The sequence below is a fragment of the Platalea leucorodia genome (genome assembly GCF_965183815.1).
Source record: "Platalea leucorodia genome assembly, chromosome: 6".
Taxonomy (NCBI): Eukaryota; Metazoa; Chordata; class Aves; order Pelecaniformes; family Threskiornithidae; genus Platalea; species Platalea leucorodia.
The window spans coordinates 30,165,686-30,187,412 of NC_138828.1; the positions used below are offsets into that span (position 1 = coordinate 30,165,686).

At 42.2% G+C, this 21,727-nt stretch overlaps 1 protein-coding gene across 2 annotated transcripts in view; it reads left to right on the forward strand.

The window, feature by feature from the left end:
• The first annotated feature begins 2,350 nt into the window (after nt 1–2,350).
• PPA2 (inorganic pyrophosphatase 2) overlaps nt 2,351–21,727 on the forward strand; it is a 38,485-nt gene continuing 19,108 nt past the window's right edge. For both annotated transcript variants that reach the window (XR_014228643.1, XM_082316152.1), the window contains exons 1-7: nt 2,351–2,495; nt 4,247–4,311; nt 6,014–6,058; nt 14,568–14,621; nt 17,143–17,262; nt 19,668–19,754; nt 21,041–21,167. Coding sequence is in view for 1 of the 2 variants with exons in the window: in XM_082316152.1 (XP_082172278.1) it covers nt 2,354–2,495; nt 4,247–4,311; nt 6,014–6,058; nt 14,568–14,621; nt 17,143–17,262; nt 19,668–19,754; nt 21,041–21,167 (640 nt within the window). In the remaining variant the exon portion in view is untranslated. The remainder of the gene's footprint in view (nt 2,496–4,246; nt 4,312–6,013; nt 6,059–14,567; nt 14,622–17,142; nt 17,263–19,667; nt 19,755–21,040; nt 21,168–21,727) is intronic.

A 21,727-nucleotide genomic window follows, 5' to 3' on the forward strand; every position in this document is an offset into this window, starting at 1 on the left:
CACAAATCAGAGGAGACCATAGCATTTTTTTCCTCCAGAGCCTTTATTGTGATGGAAAATCCACACACTAGAATGCAGCTCCCTCAAAGATCCAAAGTAGCAACTAACACATCTCAGAGGAGTACATGGGGGAGCAGTGCCTGAGGCCATCAGGAAAAAACTCCCACTCTGGTGTAAAATCATGCCAGGTCCTTACTGCACACACCCAACAGACAATCCTGACGCTTGTTTTACTATCTACCAAACAGTAGAGGGGACAAATAAAGGGAAGAAGTTATATACTGTTTAAAAATCTGATGGAAGAGATTGACTTAGCCTTTCTGCTGCAAATAAATCATTCCCAATAACATCTAAAATGCTGTATGAAATAATCAGGGTAACATGGAGTTATCCTGCAGAAATCTTTCAGGGTAATTCAAATCAGAGCTAAAATTCAAAGCTAATATTGACCACTTTTAGAGGTGAATACACAAGATGATTGGCTTGGGATTTAAGAGTGACAACAGCAACAAAACTTATTCTGCCTCATTTTCTCCATCAATAAAATGCAAATAGTGGTATCTGCCCCTTTTCAGGAATTTTTGAAAGATCCATGACTAAGAAGCACTATTCCAAGAACTACCACCCGTATTGAGTGGTACAACAAGATTAAGTGCTGGGTCAAGGTTCAACAAGGCTCAGTGCCAGGTCCTGCACTTGGGTCACAACAACCCCATTCAACGCCACAGGCTTGGGGAGGAGTGGCTGGAGAGCTGCCTGGCGGAAAAGACCTGGGGGTGTTGGCTGACAGCAGGCTGAACATGAGCCAGCACTGTGCCCAGGTGGCCAAGAGGGCCAAAGGCATCCTGGCTTGTATCAGAAATAGTGTGGCCAGCAGGACCAGGGAGGTGACAGTGCCCCTGTACTCGGCACCGGTGAGGCCGCACCTCAGATCCCGTGTTCAGTTTTGGGCCTCTCACTACAAGGACATTTTGATGCTGGCGCGTGTCCAGAGAAGGGCAAGGCATCTGGCGAAGGGTCTAGAGAATAAGTCTTACAAGGAGCAGCTGAGGGAGCTGGGGTTGTTTAGTCTGGAGAAGAGGAGGCTGAGGGGAGACCTTATCGCTCCCTACAACTACCTGAAAGGAGGTTGTAGAGAGGTGGGGGTCGGTCTCGTCTCCCAAGTAACAAGCGATAGGACGAGAGGAAACAGCCTCAAGCTGCGCTAGGGGAGGTTTAGGTTGGATATTAGGAAAAACTTCTTCACCGAAATGGTAGTCAGGCACTGGAACAGGCTGCCCAGGGAAGTGGTTGAGTCCCCATCCCTGGAGGTATTTAAAAGACAGGTAGATGTGGTGCTTAGGGACATGGTTTAGTGGTGGACTTGATGATCTTAAAGGTCTTTTCCAACCTAAAAATAGTTCTGTGATTGACAGATGAAATTCATTTGATATCCTCCTCAAGGATCAATGAAAAGAGAATTCAAAGGAATCAGATCATATGTAGGGGTAATAAGCTTTAAAAACAGCACAACCTGAATACAGATGAGAATCTAATTTAAGTATCAGTGGGGTTCAATATAAAAACACATCTACCATGGGGAACCCAGGCAAATAGCCCGCCTATAAGCAGTGCAGACACAGTGGCTTGGGCGACATAAAACTGAGTGTGCCGAAAAGAAATGAATGCTCCCCTCCCTAGGGAGCAGCAGGGCAGGTTCTTCACGCTGATGTGGGCCTCAGGTAAGGATAACAACCCTGCCACCATCACCCCTAATTTTGCATCCACACCTTTGGCAGTGCTGGTGGCCTGAAAGCATCCCGGCGTAAGTACAGCTGGAGTACCACCTGCCCAGGCACGCCTGCCTCCCACTGGGGGATACCTGCCACCTCAGGTGGGGTTTTTTTGATTTCACCTCGGCAGAGCCCTCCCTTGAGGCTAGGCCTGTGCGGGCACCCTACAGCCTCCTTCTTTCTCCGAGGTGCTGACCCTGGCCTCAGCAGGGGCAGCAGCCACCTCCCGGGGCCCGCAGGGAAAAGGGGGCAGCGCCTAGGCCCGGCAGCAGCCGCCCCCTCAGGAAAAACCTCCTCCACGCACCCGCCTTTTCAACGCGGCCCATGTGGGGCGACGCCGCCATTTTGGGCCTCTGGGGGTCGTACCCTCCCTCAGGTGGCAGCCGCGGCCGGGCGCCAGGCGGCGGCTCTCCCTCTTCGCCGGTGAGGCCGGAGGGGACAAGGAGCAGCGCCCGGCGGCCGGCCGCGCCCTTCGCCGCCGTGCGAGGTTCCCCGGCGGGGGCAGGCGGGGCAGGGGGCCGGCGCGGCGCGGCGCAGGCCCGGCGGCCGCAGGAAGGGGAGGGAAGGCGGCCGCCGCCATCATGCGCGCGCCGCCGGGGCTGTTGCGGCTGCTGGCGGCGCGGGGGTGGGGACGGCCGCCGCGCCGCTGCCTCGGCGGCATGGCCCGCTACGGCACGGAGCCGCGGGGGCGGCCCAACTCTCCCGATTACCGCCTCTACTTTAGTAAGTAGCAGCCCCCGGGCTCGGTAAACCTCTACTACCCCGCCTCGGGGGGGTGCACGGTGGGGAGAGGTGGCGGCGGCGGCGGCTCCCCGCTCCCGCTGAGGTGTCGCCCCTGAGCCTCCTCCCCGCCCCCCCCCGCAGTCCAGGGGCTCGGTTTTGTGTGGAGAGCGAGGGGATTTCCTGGCAGAGCCGCTTTTGGAGGGCATGCTGGGCCTGCTCAGTCCTGGGGGCCGGCGTGTGCGGCACAGCCGTGCCCATCCCCAGCCGTGCCCAGGCCCCTGGAGGGTGAAGAGGTGCTGGGGGCGCGGGGGTGAAGCCGTGCCGCGGTGCAGCGCCGTGGCAGCCTGGGCGCAAAGGCCACGGGGTGCTCGGGGAGCCTCCCGTGGGAGCCTCGCCTGACTGCGGTGCGGTGGCCCGGCGGGAGCCTGGCCCGGCCCCTGTGACCAGGCCAGCCCTCCCTCCGGGGGCGTCGCGGCCAGGGCAGGCCGCAGCCCCGGGGCCTGCGGGGCCGGCGGCAGCCCGTGGCCCCGGGAGGGCACGGGCAGCGCTCCAGGAGGCTTCGCAAAACCCGGTGAGAGCTGGGGGTGCGCAGTCTGGCTATTACGCATGTTAGCAACAACGTTGTCTGTTTGCGTGTCCCCTGTCTAGCAGTGGTTTTGTACATTCTTGGTCCGCTGACTTACAGGCAGTTAATTCTGACGTCCGCTGGTGTGAGAGAAGCAGAGGCGTCGTGTACCCTGTCGGCAGTACCCTGCCAGGCCTCCCTTCTGCTCAGTCCCCAGGGGGCTGCCAGCGCCGGAGCTCACCTAGAGAAAGTCACTTTCGTTAGCGGGAATAAGCAGCCTACCACTAAACTTTATTTTATTTGGGAGGAGCATCTGGGAGGCTTCCAGGAGTTGCTAAAGCAGCCGCCATGTACTCCTCTTTGCTGAGGTGGTAAAAGTACAGTCCAAAGCTAAATGAGGTCCCTTGTCTGCTTTTCCCTTAACTGTGAATAGGGGTGCTAGCGGAGGAGAAACTCCTTAAGATTTGTATTATGGCCTTATATTGTTGTTGATATTTCTGTTTTGATGCAGTACTTGGGCTTTTAGTATGTTGAAAAGTTTCCAAGTAGTTTGAAAAAAATTAAGCAAGGGAGCAAGGCTGAGGTGCAGATTGGGCCCCCATTAAGTTAATGTCAATTTCTGCTGGTTTCAAAGTGTGCTGTTTCATTTCTAGGGCCTGAGCAATTATCCAATCCCTCACTTATTCTCTTGGTCAGACTTTTGCCTACTATGTTGGGGGATTTTCTTTTTGTGGTTGTGAAACTCAGTTTATTAGAAATACAGTGAAGTCACAAGGGCAGCATTGCTAGAAACCCAGATGAATTCACTGATCGCTCATGGAAATGAGGTTCCCTTGGTATTTTTTTTCTCCATTAATGGTTGTGTGTTGCCAGGGAGGAGAAGAAAAGAGATTGAAAGGATCTTCTCATCTTTACTTAGCTTGTATTGCCAGGTAGTCAGAAGAGAAGTGTGGTATTGAATACTAAAGCAATAATTTTGATTCTAATGAATCCTTGTGAAACAATCCAATTCGTTGTCCTGTGCGTAGGTTACTTTTTAGTCCTTGGAATTAAACTTCAGAAAAAGTTTAACTGGTGCGTAATTGTGGCATATCATGCATTTCTGTAATGCATAATAGTTAGCAGTACCAACATCTTACGGCATATCTTTGGATTTGTAATGTTACTTTTTTGTTTTGTTTTTCAGAGAACGCAGATGGTAAATATATTTCCCCATTTCATGACATTCCACTGTTTGCTGGATCTAGAGAGGTATGTATTTATGCCTTGAAACACAATTAATTTCAAAATTATAACAATTTTGTTGGCATTCTTTAGGTAAAAATGCAGTTTCTAAAAGCATTGTGTTGTGGGTTTTTTTTAAGCAATTAGCAGACAAATGTATAGCACCAGAAAGAACCATATTAACCCAGGCTGATTCCTTATGTAATACAGGCACGATAACTCTGCCGAATTTTCTCTGCTGAGTTCAGTAACGTGGAGTGAAACATAATGATTACTGTGTAGACAAGCCTAGGTGTCTCTTTAAGTCTCCAAGTGATTGAGGGCAGGGGGAACCGTCACCGTATCTTGTTCTCCTCTATGTTTAAGGTTTGTGTTTATGTGCTCTTGAATTCATTTTCTACTATTACTCTCTTTAAGTGGCATTTTTCTACATCTGCAATTAAAAGTGTACGTTTCCTTGCAGTAGGAGATGTACAGCACACACTTATGTAACTTAGGGTGTATTTCTTTAATTCCCAAAAGGATCGTTATAATTGGAAGCCAACAGTAATGCCCAAGAGAGAAGCGGTAATCGCACCTTTGGAGAATTACAAGGCGTGAGGTGCAGCTGAGCACTTTCACGTCTTGTTAGCCACACTCCCTGGAGTTTCATTATAGCAATAATGAAACGCCTGTTTTATGTGTCACTGGTGGGAACTGCCAGTCTTTGGTTTAGACTTAGGTTTGCTTATTATGGTATGCTTGTTACACAAACACGTTGGGAGGGTTTCAGCTGTTTTCTTGATTTGTTGCTGGGTCTGTATGGATGATACGAATGGTGAAAAAGGTCAGCAGTTGTAACATCTTCAGATTGAGACTTCTGAACTAATGAACCAATCTCTTCAATTACTTAAAACAAGAGATTAGAAATATGCATGATCAGCAGACCCTAAGTGTGCTAGTCAATGGAAGAGGTAAGTCTCTTTCGGAGAGTCATTACTAAGATGCTCTTTTCAGTGGATGCTATTGCTGGAAAAGCAATGGGCCTTTTCATCACAACGTTCCCTGGGAGCCTTGCTGTCCCTGCACCTAGAGTTTAAGGTTTGGAGGGGTGGATTTTAGTCTGTGATGCTTCTGTAGATTAAATTATAGTGCGGCGATGTCTGATCAATGTGGAGAGGCTTTCATTTTGGTGTGTGAGCAAGGAAAGAGCATTCTACAGGACATAGGGGCCTGAGGGGGTAGCGAGAAAGGGAGTCATTGTGAAGGTCTCTGTTAATTTTGCCTTCTTTGCAAGAGGATAACATAAGGAGTTGTATGTTATATTCTTTCCCTCCCCTGGTCTAAGCTTTGTGGACTTTATTTTATGATGGATAACTCCAGCCTTATTTACCATACTGGTTTTGTTTGGTTGGTTTGTTTTTTATCCTTTTCAACTGAACAGAAGGATGACTCTGTGTTTAGTCGGTTGAGGGCAGGCCTACCTAAATTGCTGCTTAAATTTTTTAGTAGCTGGGAGAAAGTGAATGTGTCCTTGTACATTTTTACCTTCCTTTGTTAACATCTGGAAGGTTATAATTTCACAATGAAACAGGACTGTGTACTTACTTTTAAAAGTTATAGTTTAGGCCTTTATGCTCACAAGGGGATGTTTCAGTTGCATTGAAAAGTACTGTTGTCTGTTTATGTGAATACAGTATTGCTCTCTAATGTTCTTTATACATTTTTTTACTTCACTCTTTCCCTATAGGATAAAGAGATTCCTGCAAAGAGGTCAAAGACTACTGGAAGTGAGGTACTGCTAAGGTGTTTTTTTTCTTTTACTATTCCCTCTATTTCCTTTCCAACATCACTTTGCTATTCTGCAATGATATAGTTGACATATCTTCAAATGCAAGTTTTTTAGCAGGAGAAAACTTAAAGGGATTTAATATTCTCCTCTTTGAATGGGCTAGAAATGTCAGCGTTCTTTTATTCATCAAGATGTTCTCAAAGGCAAACACTTTTTTATCACTTTTTGAAAGGTTCATTATGGCTATTGCAGCGTAGATACGTTATCTTTTTTGCTATTGCATTTAGAAACATTTGCAAAAATACCTCTGTTAATGAAATATTCATTATGCTCTGACTGTGAGTAATCTTTGGTATATATACAAAACTTCAGAAATCATGAGTACGTTAGGGCAGAAATTAGCCTTAGTGTCTGCTTTTTAGAAGTGAGGATATGTTGTTTTCTGTACTCATCTGGGAAACCCAAAGAGAGAAAAATCACATCTGCTAATGGTTCAGCATTAACCAGCACTGAAGTTAAGCCTAACAGAAGCCAAAAAGCCATGGAAGGTCTGCTGAGGCTTCTACTGTGAAACAAGATTTGTTTATACAAGTGTCTTTTCAAAAATGTAATATTTTTTGCAGTGCTTTCCCTGGCATAAGAGTACCTAAAAATTAGTGGAAGAAAGTGAAAGGAAAAAAATGAAACAAACTATGCTTTAAGGCCATGATGTGTGTCCCAGTCTTTATCTTCTCAATGTCTGTTTGGCCAGTCATATTGCAAAACTGTAACTACCCGTCTGATGTGAAAGAACTGTCCTAACTGGGTTCTGATAGTTTTGTGGTACACTGGTTCTTCTACTGTACACCAGCACTCACACAATCCTGTACTATGCATTTCCCCTCCCTTTGCCCTGTAATTCATTCAAGCTACAATGCCTGGGTAATGCTTTTTAGATTTCCTGTTGCTTGATGCTCATTTAAGTACTATTTAGTAGATGTAGAATCATGCTTGAAAGTTGAGGAGAAAGAGTATGTGCCAGTAGCCTTTCTCAAAAATCGTTGTCTTGTAACATGAATTCTTAATTACTGCTCTTGCTGGCAGTCAAGTATTCTGTTTCTTACCTGCTTATGAATGCCGTGACAATACCTGCCAGTTGCGAAGGTGCAAAGCCTGCTTTATGCAGTGTCTAAAACTGTTCAAAACTGCATTTGTCTGTGTAGTGGCAAGCATGATAGTTTGTTGAAAACCACGTCTAGTACCCTTTTTCTGATCGCTGGATCAGCCTATGGAGCGAGGGGAAAAAATGCCAGTGAGGCTGAGCAGCACTTGCTTCCTGGGCCAGCGTAGACTCCAGAGCTGCTTCGCATAACTCCTACTACGAGAGAGCTCTGGACTGTGGTTTAATAGAACTACGGAAAATGAACAAAGGCAAATGTACTTTGCAGTCATTGCGGGCGTCTGATGCGAGCAAGCAAACAAACGTGCAGGCTATAGGCTTCCCAAACATGTTTGGTCTTTACTTGGATAGTGAAATGTGACAATGCAAATCATTTAGAAAACCCTTTTTTATCATCATCACTGGGAGTTGGGGAGAAGAGAGAAAACAGAGGGATCTTTGTGTTCAGGAAAGCAGGTTCTTCTTACACTGGGCCCTTCAGCACCTCTCCTCCCCTTGGCCTGGTGAGAAATGCATCCCTGTGTGCTTGTATTTAGGGAAAACATAGTTTAATCAGAGGATGAAGGGAAAATGAGGAATTTAATGCCGTGTACTGATTTCTAAAGACCTTTGGAGCACTGTACTCCTTCCTCTTGTCTAGGGACACAAAGGCTACTATTGATACCTGGTGTTCAGTTGATCCTTGCACTGAATTTGGCCAGAATTCAAAGGTGATAGTTTCTCTTGCCCTGGAAACACAGTGGCATCTTTAAAACTTGTGCTTTTAGGGTGGCAGTTATTTGTTACTCTCCACAAGGGCAAGCCCTCTTAAGAGTGTGGGTTAAATTATGCTGAACTGGTGTTCATTAGATGGCAGTTTAGCTATGGAAAACGATGGTAATTCTGCATGAGTCTTCTCAGTCTGTCTAATCTACTTTACATTGTTCTTGGCATTCCTGACGCCAGAAAAGAAGGTCTCAAAATCGAGGAGTTTCAGCTTTCAGCATTCATGGGATAGGGGCATGCACATCACACAAGTCTCTGTTAGCTGTTTGCAGTCTCGCCTTGCAGTTCTAAGGGAAACGCTGTGGTGGTTCTGTATGAACTGTTCTCAGTAGTGCAGCCATTTCTTGCAACATTTTAGACCTTCCCAAATCTCAAATAAATTTAGCTTGCAGTCGCTGTTGACAACTGATCTTTTTGCTTTCACAGATGTTTTTTGGCTGTTTGAAGACTAGAGAAAAAATATTTTGAGGGAGAAACTATGCTGGAAGAAATCATATTCAGCTTCAGTCTCAAAATTATTACCAGCTTGCAATCTGAACCTTTGCTTTGTGCATTGCAAGCACTTGGAATCCTCTCCTGCCCAAGTAAATCTCTGTGAAAGGTATCAAAAGTTTCACATCTCTTTCTGGAGGAGTGGATGTTCCTGCTGTGGATACAGTCAAAACTTTCAGAGGCTGATTGTTGAATATGGTCTTCCATGTCTAGCAGGAAGAAGGTTTGAAGAGGTCATTGTTTTCTTTTCAAGACAAATGTGACATGTTACTTCCCTGCTGTAGTGAAAGGGTTTCTGATCGACTTGTTATTGTACGTTTTTGGTAAAGTATTCACATGTCATCTCATTCAGAGGACCCAGGTGTTCTTGAATAAAAAGTTTTATTTAAAATGTTGGCCTTGGTAAGGAATCTGTCCAAGCATGTAGAGATTATAGCCCTCTGACTTGCAGACACCCACAAGAGCATTTGAAAAAAAAAATACAAAGAAGGAAACAAGACAGCTTTTGGTTTTTTGCATCCCGTGGGTTGCACAGTGCTGGAATGCCATTGTGGACTTCAGTTGAATTCCTCCTGTCAGGCAAAAACTTCTGATAAATTAACTAGTCAGGTGAGATATAAGGGGTCATCAGAGTGGTCATGCAGTCTGAACAGGTGATCATCAGAGGGCCTCATGCTCGGAACAGTGTTCAAAATTGGTGTCAGAGTTGTCTTATGATAAAGTTGGTAAGTTTCATAAGAAAGGAAAAGCTGTCATCATTTCCTGTGCAGTACAGGTGCAAACTTTCTACTGACTTTGTATTCTGTCTTAACTACAGCCTCTGTCACCTTCTTTGGTCACGTTAGACATTTTTTCAGTATATGTAACCTGGGTTGTAGCGTGTCCAGGGATTTGTGTGTTCCAAATTTTAGATTATCAGTGAAGCTCTCATCCTGATGCTTAAACTTGCCCAGCCTTTTTCTGTGTATGTGTCCAATAGCTGTAAGCCTTGCTTTGTGTTCTTGAGAATACTGAGAATAGAAGTAATCTTTACTCAGCAGTCCAGTTAAAGTCTACTGGAGTATAGTTGGTTTACTGAGAAAGTTGCATCAGTGACTTGATCAAGCTTAACTTCAAATAAATGGTTCCTTAAACTTGAGAAAGTCAGTGTTTCATTTTCATTTGTGTCATGGTTGTACGCTGAGTAGTTTTGCAGGTGAATGTGTCCAGTAACTATCAGAGTCTGACACCACATCTGGGATACCTGTGGGTAAAAACTTACATAGTGTTCGTGATTCCCTTTTCATTATAACATGAGGGAAGTACACTATGAAGAGGTTGCAGGCACTTTGCATTTATGCTGGGCGCTGCATTCCTTTTTTGCTATGTGGCATGTTAATTTATATTGGGGAAGTTCCATTGACTTCGCATTTAGATACAATATATTTGGTTTCCAGGTGTTGCTGGCATCTGGTTTGTTGTTTTCATTGGCAAATACCTTGTAGCAAGTGTTACATTGGGAATGCTTATAACACTCTCCATTTATTTCTGGTTGTATTTCATGACAGTACTTATTTTCCTTCTCCTTTTTTTCCTTTTTTCCTTTTAAACATCATCCTTTGTTCACACTGCTGCTGGACTGCAGCTCATCTTTTTCGTTCTCATTAGTCCTCAGGTGCATGCTGCCATGTTCAGTTGATGGGTGATGAGAATCCCTGCAAGACTGCAAATGAGCAGACAGAAAAGAAATGGAAATGATAGCTGCTTTTTCTTCTCTTTGTCTTGTGAGCTCAGAGCTTCTCAGTGAGGAAGGGTCAGTAGCCCCCAAGTGCTGCCTCTGATGCTTTAAAATTTTTTTTTTTGAGCACTCTACTATAAAAATGACTAAAGTAATTGTAAGCCTTAGCATATCTCTTGTCCCTGTCACACAAGGGTGATGGTGAATGGCAGTCAGGTCTTAAAAAGTGGTGATGTTTGTCATTTTATGAAGTTATACTGAGTTTCTGTTCCTCTCTCTCTCTCTCTCTCTTGTTTTGTCACTTTCCTCCCTCTGTGTGGGTTGCTCCGCTTCTGCTTCAAATTAGCTGAAGCTTCAGAGTTGACCATTAAGCTTTGCGACCTTTGGGCAAAATCATACCTATTCAAAACCCTCCCCTCAAATGCATCAGCTAAGGAACTTGGGAAGGCTGGGGAAGGAAATAGTTGAACAAGAAGGGGAAAGGTAGGTAAGGAAGAATTGTTTCTGAGAAGATTGTATGGGAGTCCAAAAGGGTAGGTTGTAAAAATAGTGTCAGAAATGTGCTTAACTCCCCACCCCCACCCCCTTCCTGTGTGATATTCAGGTTTGATCAAAATGAGTTATCTTCTATAAGAATCTTACAGCCAGAGCTAGCAGTTATTTTTGGCCATCAATCTTAGTGGAGAGAACGCTGACTCACAGTTTACCCGGGAACAACAGTCTGTATTTTCCTTGCTTTTCTCAACACTTGCTGTATGAATGTCTTGAAGTATATTTGTGTATCTTTTTATCTTTCTGTGGTTTTCTTATTTCAAAAGCCAAAAACTGTTCATGTTCTCTGTGTGAAAGAGAGATTTTTGCTTGTCTCAGCAAAACCAATATCATGATACATTAAAAATTGTGTTCAACTGAAATGGAATGCAGTAAGTTGCCAAGCAGTGTTAAAGGAAACACCCCGATAAAGCAAACACTTATTTACGTCCTACGTGAGTTCCCATGTCATGCATTTAGTGTGTAGTTCTTAGGAAATAAAGAATATTATTTAGACATGCTGCTTGTTCTTTCTGATGTCATTTTCTGCTGATTTTCATATTCAGTTTTAGGAATTAGGAAATTGACTTTTGACTTCTATGTGTTGAGCAAATGGATTTTTTTTGTTTTTTTTCCCATCACATCTTCAAGGTATAATAGAGCATAAGTACAAATGTCTGTCTTGTATTCACATTAACCCAAAGTCAAACAAGCTATGTAGTACCCTGGGTTGAAAGTCCCTCTGGGCTCTGTCAGGTCACTTCCCCTAGCAGACTGGTTCTGTCCCTTTTTCTGAATCTAGGAAACTGTTTCCTCCTCTTTTCTTGCATGCTCCAGGAGACTGACCTTCTGAAGAAGCCGTCAGCCAGCAGAGTTGGCATGAGGTTAGCCTGTAGGAATTACTCCATCTGGCTTCTTGTACAGTCTGCTGTCATGAAGTGGAGTCCCTTCTACATGAGGCGCTTGCAGAGTTAGATTAAATCTGGACTTCAGCAAGCAGCGGTCTCATAGGCAGACCAGTTGATTGCTGTCATACTAAGGCAGTTAAATAGTAAACTTTCCAAAGCAATAGTTTGCGTTTCATGAGATGGCTTTTTTCTTTTTCTGTCACTGGAAGGTGTGTCAAATGGGCTGTTGAAACAGTCTCACCATTGCTTGAGGGGGTATAAGTGCTCGCTTGGGGGTTTGGTGAGGTGGAATTTTTTGTTTTACTGATTTAAAATAAAGATAAAAATATCAATTACCAGGTGCATTCACCATCCAAAACTAACCACTGAATGACATATGCAGATGGTAATTTGTGAAGACAGGTGGTGTCTGACACTTGCATTTCTGTTTGCAGCTGAGGCAGGGGCAGTTTTGCAGCAAAGGATGGGGGAGAACATTCAAGTGGTCAGAAGGAGTAGGTGCTTGGTCTGGGAAAATAAGTGATGGAAAAATTCCTGGGTAATATTTAGGCAAGGAGGGAAACAAGATAAGAAAGAGGAGGGGAAAAAAAACCTAAAAAAACAGAGGAGTGTACTTCTTCTCTCTTTCTATCTGTCAGACTATCTAGTATGTGCTCTCCTTTCCACACCAGTGAATCCTGTCTCATCACTGTGAAAAATATGATTGCCCTATAAATAAAACTTTTTATTTTTAAATGTAGGCACTGCATGAAGTTATTAATCTGTTGTAAATGCTTGTGGCAGCTTAGCATTAGAGAGAGTACTTTCGGGGATTTTTTTTGCATACAAATTAATCTATCAGGCTGACACCTTTAAGGCTCTTGACAATTCACATTTGACTGATACCACAAATTATGAAGGCCTGGTCTTAGAGCTGAGTTAAATCCAAGTGATTTTTTGTTTTTGAGAGCAGCATTGTATTCATTTCAGTCCAGTTGCTGTCCAGCCCTGAGAGTTGTTTTGGTGAAGACCTGGAGTAACTCTTGACCAATTAAAGCTTAAAACCAAGATTTACAGGCTGCTGAAGCCATTGTATTAGACATAGTCAGGAAAACATACAGTGGCATCTAAACAACAAAAATACGGGATTGTAGTGGAGGAGAAGACATTGTGTATAATTCCAGGAGCAGTCTGTAAGTTTTCTGCCTGTAGCTACCAGTCAGAACAATTCATTGACCTGCTTGGCAGTTACCTAAGAGTTTCTTGTCAGCACTGGCTTTCATGCTGTGCATTTCTTTTTTCCAAGTGTTTCCCAGATGGATGTGCAGACTTTGGCTCTCTTCCAGTCTTTCCCTTACCTGCTGCTGCATGTGTGTTGCTTTGTTCTGCTTCCTTAATGTTGAGATCTTCAAGCTCTCTTTCTGATTACTTCTCTGTTTCAGCTGTTCTTATATACATAAGGTGTACTTTAGGAACTGATCTGAAGCACCTTTTCCCTGTTTTTCTTTTTTCCCTGTTTTTCTTTTTTCCCTGTTTTATTTGGTTATGACCTGATCGGGAAAAGTGATTTCATCTGACATGCCACTGATTGCAGTATGGGCACAGTACTTACGGATGGTGAATTTAATTTAAATTTACTGGGAATTTGCTGTCAGGATTATGCATAGCTTGTGATCTCATGGGAGAAATGCTGAGTGACAGTTGGGATTTTCCTTTGCTTTCTTGCTTTCCGCATTCCAGGTTTGTTTGGGAGGAGAAGATCATAGAACCATTGGAATTACTTTAATCAGACTGTGCCATTGACCCTGGTAATGGTATTTGTTTGTTGCAGCTGAAGGATACAAGGAGCAAAAATACAAATACTTAAGAGTCCATTGGAGCCTTAATTGCAGCGTAGTTAAAGAGTCAGTGCTCTTCAGTTGGTTTAACTTAATATTCTTTTTCCCTACAAATTTCTGCAAAAACATGTTTTGTCCTTCTTGAACTGTTGCAATTTTTAATACCAATGCAAGTTTGGTTATGCAGAGGTGTCCCAGGCAATGTGATATTTTGGGGTTATTTTAGTAATCTAGGAGAAAATAGGTTGTAGACGTTGCTGGGTGGTTTGGTCTAGTTACCCATTTCAATTAATACTCTACCCCTTGGTAGTGCTTAACTATGACAGCTTCAGAAGAAGAAACCTTACAGCAGTTACACAGAGCTTTTCTCTTTGGAAAATGTCACTTTATAACTTCCTCAGTAAGAATGGCATAGATTACTATTTTTCTTCTAAAAGCATGAAAGTTTCCATGTTTTAGGTTTGTTCCCCCCTCACCCCCCTTCTTAAAACAACTTTCACTTTGTTTCTATTAGGAAGAAGGCTAACACAAACATGAGGTGTCTGTGTCCATGTCCTTCCTCTGCCATCGCTTTTGAATTCATTCTGCCTCACTTCAGCCAGATTTGACTGAGAATCAGAAATGTCAGTGGTTGTTGCATTTGCATGTTTGTTTTTAAAAAATGAATGAGGCTGAAGAGGAGGGTCTGAAGAAATAAATCCTCAGGGGAAAAAACCAAAACATTGTCCTTTCCAGTGCTTGAGGAAAGCTAACTCTGTCCTATAGAAACATCCAGTCCTCTTTGACTAGTAGACTGAGCCACTGCCTTGTGGCAAACCATTCCGTGGACTTTCTGAACATTTTGTGAAGAGTAATATTGATACGAGAATAAAAAATGTCATGTGGATTTCCAGTACTTGTGGTTGTTCATATTCTCAAAGGGGTGAGGTGAGGAAAGGATGAACAAAGGAGGATGAGTATCATTGTGTGGAACGAAAGGAATTGTACTTAACATAAAAGCAACTGGAACAGCGAGATGTGATGTATGTTGCTGCTGAATACAGAGAAGGGAATTTGTCTTATTGTAAAATACTAATTGCCAAGTGGATTTTATTTTCAGTTCTGACATTGGTTTTTGTTTTAGGTCCTGTTTAATATGATTGTAGAAGTGCCACGTTGGACAAATGCAAAAATGGAGGTAATTAAGAAAAATACCTTGATTATATAGGTATTTATGAAAGTTATGACAATGCAGTGGCTTCCAATAGTCAAAGTTTAATCAGAGTGTGGATTATGTTTTACACACAAAATTTTCTCTGTTAAAAAATTATTTTGAAGTTGTGCATACAGACACTTTCTTTGCGATTATAAAAAGTGTTGAGGTTCTAATTTTGTTTCCTTTCTGCAGGTGAGCACTGCTTCTTGACAGCCCTCTGACTGCGGAGTGCAGCATACCTGCAACAGAGTCCTAGAGTACTGGCTTGCAGGACATTGTCCAATGTTTAGTCTCGCTCTTGCTTGTTCATAGAACATTCCACTCAGAGGATTTAATTCCTTTCATTTCTGCTGTATAGCATGCTAGCCCAAATCCTGACAAATGGAGCTGCAAATGAAAAAGCATTTCCTTGTGACAAAAATATATTTGGGGACCTCACTGATTGAAAGTATCTACTCCTGCAGGGACATACTTTGAAAGTAAATCCTAGTGGGTTGTTCCTCTGCAGTTACAATATAGAAGCTGAGTAATGCTTCATCTGTAGTGTTCGTGAAACAACAGATCAGGATATGTCCTATCTTCCTGAACATTTGTATTAATTTTAGGAATGCTTCCCGAATGCTTTTAAGGAAGTTTGTGATTGAGCTGTTAACTATTTTGATTATTAAAAATAACACCAAAGTACCTCCCCAGCCTGTTATTTCAGGATTTGGTTTTCTCCTTTCCCTGATGCTGGAAAATCATTTGAACTGTGTTTCCCACCACAGTTGTTATTCTGCAAGCAGGGTTACCTTGCGTATTTACCTTGTATTTTAAGATGGTGATTTATTGTGGAAGTTGAGTTCTCTTTTGCAGAGTTTCCCTTTGACAATGCTATTTGAACTCTTTGCGAAAAGCTCGGGTTGCTCTCCCTCCCCTTCTCTTGGCACATTATGTCAAGGTTAGAAAAGTTTGCTGTCCTGTTAGGTTCAGAAATCAGTGGGTTTAGACTTTTCTGGCTTGATAGAGGAGACCAGATGTAGTTCTTTAATCTATAACTTTTAATATACTTGAAATTTCCTGCATTAATCATTAAGGCAGTTGTCTTGCCTTGCCATTGTGTCCTGGCGGTCCTTCAGTTCAGACTGTGGTGAGGTGCTAATACCAGGTCTTGTCTGCATCTCCATGCTGAGGTTCCCTCACGTGGAATGGAGACTGTAGGAAATCAAACCTTGCCTTACGATGAATGTTTCCCACTGTTACATCCCCAGTGCCAGATCTCCTGCTCATCAGTTTGTTGTATTTCTGTTGTTCTTCCCTTGACTGTACTGAAGGTGCTTTTCATGAGACTTTTGTCTGTTGTCACTTACTCCTCTTTATCCTGGTTTACATCAGGAAAAAGCATTGCTGAGCTCCGCTTCTGTCAAAGTTCCAGGTGGCATATTCGAGGTCTTCGCTGTTAAGTTATGACCAGAAGCAGGTAGAATAGAGTGTGAAACCAGAAATGTGTGAACCTTGACCTCAGCTCTTGGGGAGGGTTTACTTGTGGAATAAGTGCATGCTATTGACAGTTTGGTGTGGTTCAAAAAGGTGGAATTCCTTTGGGATGGCTTTGGTGGTGGTGCTTTAGGTAAATCACAAGGATGTTGTGAAATGTATATGGACTAAGGGCTGTGTGCTTATGCACACACGCTATGTACCACCTGAGCCAGTGTGTGCTCATAGCCTGCAACAAATGTGATGCCATTCAGATGAGTTTGTGTAAGCAAGAGCCAAGCTAACATGTGTTGGGTTGTGGTGTGTCAAAAGGATGGTTACAGTGAATTAGCTGATGTGTGGTAGGTAATTTATATGGCAGTGGGTTTGTATTTGAGGTTTTGGGGAGGATCATGACTATAATAAACTGTTCAGCTTTAATTACTTCAGTCCTTCTGGGAGTGCTTCTTTGGGAATAAGAATGCCTTCTAATGCTGGCTTAACTCCTTCCAAATCTGCATGAAGTTGGCATTTGGTGACTATGCAGAACTGGTCCTTACTAAAAAGCATTTGTATGCTGAGAGGTGATGGAGAGAAGGGTTGTATGCAATAGGAGAGCAATGAACAGGGGGTGAGAAGAAGATGAAACGTTTTTCCTGCTGCTGTCAAAGCCCCTGTTGTCTGAAGAACTTGCGTCACTGTTTGTATGTCCGTTGAACTTGTACTATGAAGTGTAAGAGCTTCTAACTTTAGTTCTTTCTGGTATTCATGTTTGACCATGACAGTCTCCTTATAAATTTATGACTTTCTCTTCTACATTCATTTTTTTTCTTGCATACTTCACAATGTTATTTAAAACCTTAATAAGCTGCTTTTTGAACATGACCCTTGAGATTTAGAGTGAGGCCATCATACTTTTAATAATTCTCAAACCACAAGCACATGCTCCCAGATGGAGCTTTCTAACTGGTTGGGAACAGAATAAATTGCTTTCCATTTTACCATTCTCTCTTTCTCTTTCTCTCTCTCTTTTTCACGATCTGCTTAGATTGCCACTGAGGAGCCGTTGAATCCCATTAAACAAGATATAAAGAAAGGCAAGCTTCGATATGTGGCAAATGTCTTTCCTCACAAGGGTTATATATGGAATTATGGTGCCCTCCCACAGGTAACATTTTTGTTATAATGGTGAAAGTTTTCTGTCTTCTGTGTAAATTGCCTTGTAAATCTTGGGTACTGCCTGAATGCAAATCAGTTGCAAGAGGGATGTTTCTCTTTGATACATTTGTAAATTAGGATTTTTTTTTTATGTTGAGCTTTATTGTGTCCGTAAATTTTGATCAGAATTTGGGTGTGCCTGTAAATATGTGCTGTGTTTCAGGAAGGAGTTAAATGATCAAGAAATCTCAAATCTTTAGTCTGCGTCTCTGTACTGTAGTGACAGAATTAAACTGTCATGGTCTGCCACTCAAGAATACTTTGTCAAGTAGCCCTTTCCTGCTTAAACAAGACATTTTTTTAAAAACTAATTTAGGATTTTCATGTATTGCAGCATAAATTTTAATTGGGATTTCTTAATATCTTTAACAAAGAGAAACACAAAGGCTGTTCTTTTTTAGATTAAACCTCAACTGCCTTAGTTAACTTCTCTCTGAACTGTGAGACTTTACTGATCATAACACATTCAAAACTTTGAGCCTTGAAAAAGCCCAACTAATGGCTGGGATTTTGAGCATAGTGAAAGGTTTTAAACTTTTTTCATTTCTGTGAATAACAAATGAGTTAAATTAGTACTGAAGAACATGATGGAGCTAGAAAAAGAGTAATTTATACTTTTTACACTTAACTGCATAAGCAATGAAAGTTTACTCCTGAAAATCTGCTTATGTATTTGATCCCTGAAGAGGAGATACTAGGCAGGTGCTGGAGTATAGCAATGAAGTTCTTATCCAGTCAGCAGTTTCAGTAGACAAAGTTTCCAAGAAGGTGTAGTTGGAAACCAGCAATTCCATTTAATGTTTTGAAATTCGCATGTGCCTTAGTACACAGCCAAAATTAAACATTTGAATATTTTCCTGCACAAGTGCATTGTTTTGGACTGATGACACTTTCCCCAGGAGAAATGTTCAGCTCCCCGTGTTACCTTGAGAGTCAGAAAGGGCTGGAGATAATTGTCATTTTTATTTTCTTTAGATAAAGTAATAACTTTAAAATACCAGTTGTATCATTACACCTTCACTTGCTGCAGTCTAGGTGATACTCCAGATTCCTACTAGCAGTTCTAACAGACAAAATCCGATTCTGTGTCTCCGTTATCATAAGAGGACTTTTCATCAGGATCAGCAGTTGCCAGAAGTTCAGACCTAGTATATGGCTTAAAGATATGTATTTGTGGCTGCTGTTTTATGCTGTGGAACAGAGAAGAAAAAAATGATGGTGGGACTGTCATTATTGTAGGAGTTGCTGTACTGTCCAGAGAACAATACCATTCTTAGCGAGTTTTCTTTCTAACCTACAGGTGGAGGGGTGCAGCTGGGCAGGAGAATAGTACTGGTATAATGGAGCCTTAAATAAAAAGCACTTTGGAAGAGTATTGGAAAAATAAGTTTTAAGTTGAAGTTCTCTCTTGACTCCACTTTAGCAATTTTTTCGTAATGGTTCTGCTTCCTAAACACCTGAGCATTTGCTTTTCACAGTTTTGCCTTTTAGTATCGGGCAAGTTCTCAAGAACAAGTTTGAGGTGGAGGTTTGACCATGGACAGCAAGAGCTAACAGTATAGCTCCTTGGAAAAAAAGTTTTCTAATACCTTTTCAACAAAACTTCATTGGACTCAAAATTCTTAACAGGAAAACTTCTCAACTTTAGAATAAGTTACTCATTACTAGCCAGTAAGAGACAAACAAGCACTGGTCTGGTAATTAAGTTAGTATAACTTGGCTATGATTCCTTGCTTGTACAGAGCTCAGAGCAGGGATTTGAACTTTCCTCCTGGAGAAGCTTGTTTGGTCTTGAAGCTGCTGGCTGTTCTTGGGAATGTACACATCTCGGAATACTCGGAAATGTTTCATACCTAAATTTAAAAACTTTAAAAAGCTAGTTGGGTGCTGACAAATCCATACCTAGGAGCTTGGTTAGCTCGAAGCTTACATGCTTTTGAAAGCAACTTCTGTTAGTGCCATGGTATTTAAAGAGTATAATAAGAATGTGATCGTAGGATGTTCTAGCTTAATCCCACAACCACTAGTAACCTGAAAAATACATATTCAGGGTCCTCTGATGCCTTAATCACTGCAATTTGATTAAGTGTGTCTGTTGAGTCACAGATGCAGTTAATACTTCTGTTACTATGTCCTCAGTAATTGTCATGTTACTTGTCCTGAATATGAGGATGAGTTACTCAATGTCAGTCCATTTGCTGTATATTTGTTTGTTTTTTCTTTTCCCATTGAGCAAGACTGTTCTCAGAAAGCTCATGTTTTTATTGGTGTTTTTATTAATCTCAGTAATTTAGTGGTTAGATGAATTGTAATTGTAGATCAGCTGGTAACTGATAATTCTTTTTCCTTTGACAGACCTGGGAAGATCCAAACCATACAGATAACATTACAGGATGCTGTGGGGATAATGATCCTATTGATGTTTGTGAAATAGGCTCAAAGGTTTGTCTTTATCAGGATTAATTTAATTTATCAAGGTTAGTTTAATACTTTGGTAACAAGTTTTGGAAAAGAAAGGCAGATGGAAAACAAGTAAAGATGGTAATAGTCTCAGGGGATGACCGAAGTATGAATAGAGGATCTGAGGAGGGAATAGGTAAGGAAATGGTGGATTTTTTAAAAAGGAGAAGAAAAGCAGGATTTGGTAAAGTGTGTGTACTGGATAAAAGGGGAAATAAGAGAACACCACCCTGAAGTTCTGTGGCTGGACAGTGAGTTTTGGGTGAAGGAGGAGGGGGTTAAGATTTTTGGAAAAGTTTTCTTTCTTTTTGCCCTGTTAGCAGTACTGGAGCTAGGAATAGGTTTCTGAAAGATGAGGAAGTATGACAGCGTCATGCACATAAAATGACAAGGTCAGCCATGCAAAGGAGGTGAGTTTGAGTTTTCTCATGGGTGCAAACAGATGTAGATCCCTCTTCTGTAGAGGAGACAGGAACCTGTTGCAGTGTTGCAGAGTTACGAGCTTTGGAGTGGGTGGATGAAAAAGAGGTACAGCAAACACCATTAGTAGGTATAGGGGAAAGGTTTAGCTCACTGAAAGAAAATTCTGCATATCTGGAGGCAGCAAAGAATGGAGCAATCTCGATATCAAAGATGGGGTTATGAAACGGATGAGTTTGGAAGAGGGATCTCTTGGGATATTTTACAAAAGGAGAAATTTACTTGGTGAGCTCAGCAAAGGTGGCTTTGTTTGAGGAAAGGAACCTAAAGCTGAATTTCAGGGGATCCAGAAAGAGTTATAAAAGTAATATTACCTGGTAGGGAGAAGGTTCCCAAGAGTTGTGCTGATATTTCTGGGGAAGGGGTGCACGTTTATATGTGTATATTGGAGTCTAGAGGAAGGAACAGCAAGAGATAGATTAAGACCAAGAGTTGAGAAAGTAGAGAGTCAAAAGGCAGGAAGGAGTTAAAAGAGTATGAGATACTTTTGACTTGCAGTTTGGGGTGAAGATCAAGAAGGTGTGGGGGAAGTAGGGTAGAAGAGAAGGAGAAATTTTCTGGCTCGTGTTGTCTAAAATAAATGCCGATTGGAGAACTGAGGGTTGAAGAATAACAATGGTGGGAGAAAGGCTAGTAATGTTAAATAGATGTGTACTGGGTTTACAGATCTATCTTGCAATTCTGTTAGCTGCTGGTCAGAAATGTAGTAAAACTATTTTGTCCGTAAGGTAAAAGAGAAATTCTATGTAGTGTTTTCCAAATCTTTGTGAGATTATGTTCTGTTTCAGATTCGTTCTTCTGGTGAGATTGTTCAGGTGAAGGTCTTGGGTGTTTTAGCTCTTGTTGATGAAGGAGAGACAGATTGGAAGATAATTGCTATCAGTGCGGATGACCCAGAAGCTCAGAAAATTCATGGCAAGTATTTTTATCTTTCTTAATGCAAGTTATGTCAGCAGCTTGCACAGTGGAGCGGTACCTGAGTTTAGGCTGCCCAGGACAAGAAGAGGCAGACAGCAGAAAGACAAGACTTTTCTTCTTTTTGTTGTTGTTTAAATCAGGTGCTTCCTTCAAGGAGGGCATATGTGCTTTCACGTGAAGCTTTTGAAAAGGTTCACTTGGATTTTCAAGAGGACCTGTCATGCAGAAAGTCTTTTGACTTCTGAAACACAACTGCCTTAGAAAGTGACCTCTTAAAATTACAGGCTTATCTCCTGTGTAATAGTGCGTATTTACCCACTCAGATTATGTAGCATACTGCTATTTTCCTTGTTGAAAGTGTTTTGTTCCTTTTATATTTGCAGGCATTGTGTTGCATTCTGAAAAGGGCTGTACATTTCCAGTGTTTTGTCACTTGTAACTGGGTTACTTCCAGGGTTTGTTGCCTAGTATGAATGATTAGGTTTCACCTTTTAGCTTGAAAATTTGCAAAGTAAACTGCTAATGCAGCTCACCCTAATGTCAACCTTGATGATGAC